This window comes from Trachymyrmex septentrionalis, unplaced genomic scaffold, assembly GCF_001594115.1.
Source record: "Trachymyrmex septentrionalis isolate Tsep2-gDNA-1 unplaced genomic scaffold, Tsep1.0 scaffold206, whole genome shotgun sequence".
Taxonomy (NCBI): domain Eukaryota; kingdom Metazoa; phylum Arthropoda; class Insecta; order Hymenoptera; family Formicidae; genus Trachymyrmex; species Trachymyrmex septentrionalis.
The window spans coordinates 30,023-33,718 of record NW_017305244.1 but is presented as its reverse complement, the minus strand read 5'-3'; the positions used below and the strand labels follow the sequence as shown (position 1 = coordinate 33,718).

Below are 3,696 nucleotides of genomic sequence, written 5' to 3'. Positions count from 1 at the left end.
GCCCGTCTGTCCAACGTAAGAAGCGTCACAATCATTACACAGAATTTTATAAACAACGTTGCTTTTCGAAGTGCTGGGACAAGAATCCTTCTGGACTCTTATATATTTGCCCATTTTGTTGGGGCTGCGGAAGGCCACCCTGATATCACTTTTGCTTTTATTCAAAGATCTAAGTTTCTCTGTATGAAGCGGAATGAAAGGTACCGTAAGCCAAGAAGCAGGTTTATTAGTTAAGTCAATGTCAGTCTCGGTATCGTGTAACCTGTGTCTATTTCTAATCAAATTTTTGATCCTATGATTGATGGAGTCAAAGATAAAATCTAGTGGATAGTCATTCAGAAGTAAAATGTCAATGATGGAGGTCAAATTTTTTGTGTGAAACTTAACGTCGGATAATAAAAAGGCTCTGTCGACTAATGAAAAGATGGTTCCTTTCTTCTGCGTCAATGGATGATTAGAGTGGAAGTTTAAGAATCTACCTGAAAACGTTGGCTTACGGTACCAATCGAAATTAAAGCGATTATTGTCGACAGACACAGTGACGTCCAAGAAATTGATCGTTTTTCCGCCTCTCTCTACGGTAAACTGTAGGCGCGGATGGAATGCATTAAATCTCTCTAATAGCACGTCGATCTGAGAGGGGGGCAACGCAGTACATATGTCGTCAACGTATCTATAATAGAACAGAATGTCCAAATTTACAGACATCAAGGACACCGTCTCCAATCTCCTCAACACTAGGTCCGCAATCACCGGCGATAATGGAGAGCCCATGGGGGTGCCAAAGCTCTGCCTGTAAAAAACATTGTCAAAGACAAAAAACGAAGAGTCCAGGACAAACCGTATTGCTCCCAAAAATTCTCTCTTAGGTAGAGAGCAATCCCCAGAAACCGCCGGCCAATGTTCGTCAACGCAATCGATCGCCACCTCCGTTGGCACGTTCGTGAACAGAGAGGTAACGTCCAAAGACGTCAACTCATGTGTCCCCGTAAAGTGCACATCCCTCAGCCTTTCGACCAGTTCAAAGCTGTTTTTTATATAACTGTCAGCTCTCGGGATGGCCTTAAATAGTTTCTTGTGTAAAAAAGTAGCCAAAGGATGCAGCGGACTGCCCACCGACGACACTATTATTCTAAGGGGACAATCAGGCTTGTGAATCTTTGGCAGCCCATAAGCGTTCGGTGTCATGTGCGATGTTGACATGTCTGACTTCGACGATTACATCCCTATCATTGTCAGGGATTTTCACACTTGTCATGCATTGCGGCGATTTTCATTTCCTGTTCGGATGCGTTGGTGAGTGAGCACTTGGCTTCTTATCTGCGGCGTGTTTTGATTTTAAGTTTTAAAGTTTTTTAGTTTACTTGTCTTTTATGAGTTCCCTTCCTTTTCCGTTTTTCAGTCAGCACTTGACTATGTCTCTTAACATCGGTTTGATTGCCCTATCGCACATACAACATTAAGCTACGTCGAGATCCATCACATTTGCTGATTTCCGCGCGTTAAAAATGTTGCGTCACTGAATGTTATCGATTTATTATTATCTTTCTCTGTTGTATTCTTTTATGTTCTTTTTATATCTTTTATATTATATTCTTTTTACATCTGAGGAGGGCTCAATCCAGCAGCCGAAACTTGTTTGTTTTATATTTTAATATACGCCGTTGTACTTTTTATTTTATTTTATGTATCTTTGACTGTTATCTTTAATTATATATATTATGCGACGACTCTTTTTCGCCATTTATTTTGTTTATTTTGTTTATTTTCTTGCTAGATTACTATCTAGATTAGAATCTTGCCACTGTATTGGCTATGATGCTGATACTGACAGCACTGCAGCCAATACGATGGTAAAATTAATCCAGCTGGTAATCCAGCAGGAAAACAAGCATCATACGCCGCAGATTCAAATAGCGTTTTCCACTGGGAGAATTAGTACAGAGAAACCTGGGTAGCTATCATATAACTTTTTTCCTAGGACGGAAACGTGAAAAGTGAAAATTTTTATGTACAGCCAGTCACAGAAAAGTTGCAACACCTTTTTTTCGATGGATTTCGGAATACGGGTTGCTCACCGAGCGATTGGTTCTTATTTGTGGATCCGTAAATAAGAACCATCTCTCGGTGATGGGCAAGCTGCATTCCAAAAAAAGTGTTGCAATCTTTCTGTAATCGGCTGTATGACGTTTGTAGTGTTTGTACATATACACACATTCATACAAAGAATTTTGAGAAAGGACATGACAGCTCAAAATTAAGGTTCTATAATATGAGTATTCGCATCCGCTATTCTTAGTCTCTTCCCCATTCTTTGTTCTCTCTTCGGTCGTCTTAGTTTAGCAGCGGAGTTGAAAGAGAGAAAGAGAGAGAGAGAGAGAGAGAGAGAGAGAGAGAGAGAGATGGGGGGAGCAAAAGATTGAAGAAAGGAGCAAGAGAGAAAAGGACTATATTATAGTGCTAGCTATATTACAGTGCTCTACCTGTAACTGCAAAATACTGCCGCGCACTATCGCCCTCTGAAGAAATGGTTGTTAACTACACAGAAATATTCATCTTTTTGTGATGCTCCTGATAGAAATAGATAGTTGAAATTGTTAAAATAACTAAAATCTATTAAATCAATAAAGATTTCAACGATTTCAGCGATAATATTCACGATCTTCGAGAAAGAATAGTTACAGCTTGTGCAACTTTGGATCAAAATAATATAATAGCTGCTACGCATACTTATTTATTAAAAAGAGCAGAATTTTGTGTTACAGAAAGAGGCAAGCAATTTGAACATTTGCTTACATAAGTTACAGTTTTTCTTCATTAATTTATGTTTATAATGCAAATTTGATATTAAATATCAATGAAATCAATAAAATTTGTTCACAAATTAATAAATTTACGTAAGTATTCTTTTATTAATTAGTATTTTTGTGATAAATATTGTGTAATAAAATCAATAAAATATCAATGAAAGTGATAATCTCGATAGTGCGTAAAGTTTGTCTTGAAGATCTCTATATAATATTATGAGAAAAAAATTGGTACTATTTAAAAAATTCAAGATCTTGATTTTTTTAAATAAAAAAAATTTTTTTTAATTTTTTTAAATTTTTTTATCGCATGTTGTAGCCCGCATGAAATAAATGGATTATCACCCTTCAACTTTTTTTTTAATTGTCGAAAGTGTTTAAAAAATCGTGCGGACCGTTATACTGAACACTTTGTATATACAGGGTATCCCGACAGTTTTTGCCAACCGCTTTTGTGTAAATACAGCGGACTAAACTGAGTCGAAAAGTCCTCTACCAATTTTCGCAATAGTTAACAAGATATTAATTACTAAAAATTGTCAAATATTGGTCTTGAATAATTTTTTACTCAAATACTACCAACATTACAGAAAAATTGCAACAGACCAAATCATTTATTTTCTTTTCATAAAATTCTAAGAATTTTTTCAGAATTTTTTATCAACTTTTTAGTACTGCATTTTCTTATTTTTACGAACATGAGAAAATACATTATTAAAAATTCTGAAAAAATTCTCAACTTTATGAGAAAAAAATTAATGATTTTTGTCTCTTGCAGCTTTTCTATAAAGTTGATAGTATTTGAGTAAAAAATTATTTAAGACCAATATTTGGTAATTTTTAGTAATTAATATTTTGTTAACTATTGCGAAAATTACAAAATAGTAAA

At 35.4% G+C, this 3,696-nt stretch overlaps 1 protein-coding gene across 1 annotated transcript; it reads right to left on the bottom strand.

Annotated features, from left to right (window-relative positions):
* Window positions 1-230: 230 nt before the first annotated feature.
* LOC108747943 lies at window positions 231-1,203 on the bottom strand. The gene is made up of 3 exons (XM_018485843.1): window positions 842-1,203; window positions 480-793; window positions 231-274 (listed from the first exon to the last, which is right to left on the bottom strand). Exons 1-3 carry the CDS (start codon window positions 1,201-1,203, stop codon window positions 231-233), a joined length of 720 nt encoding a protein of 239 aa, XP_018341345.1.
* Between the last annotated feature and the right edge of the window lie 2,493 nt (window positions 1,204-3,696).

Coding starts and splice junctions, on each gene's coding strand:
- LOC108747943 (XM_018485843.1), bottom strand. CDS start 1,203: ATGTCAACATCGCACATGACACCGAACGCTTATGGGCTGCCAAAGATT. Junction 794..841: donor GAATTTTTGGGAGCAATACG/GTTTGTCCTGGA, acceptor TGTTTTTTACAG/GCAGAGCTTTGGCACCCCCA. Junction 275..479: donor CCGTAAGCCAACGTTTTCAG/GTAGATTCTTAA, acceptor AAATTTGATTAG/AAATAGACACAGGTTACACG.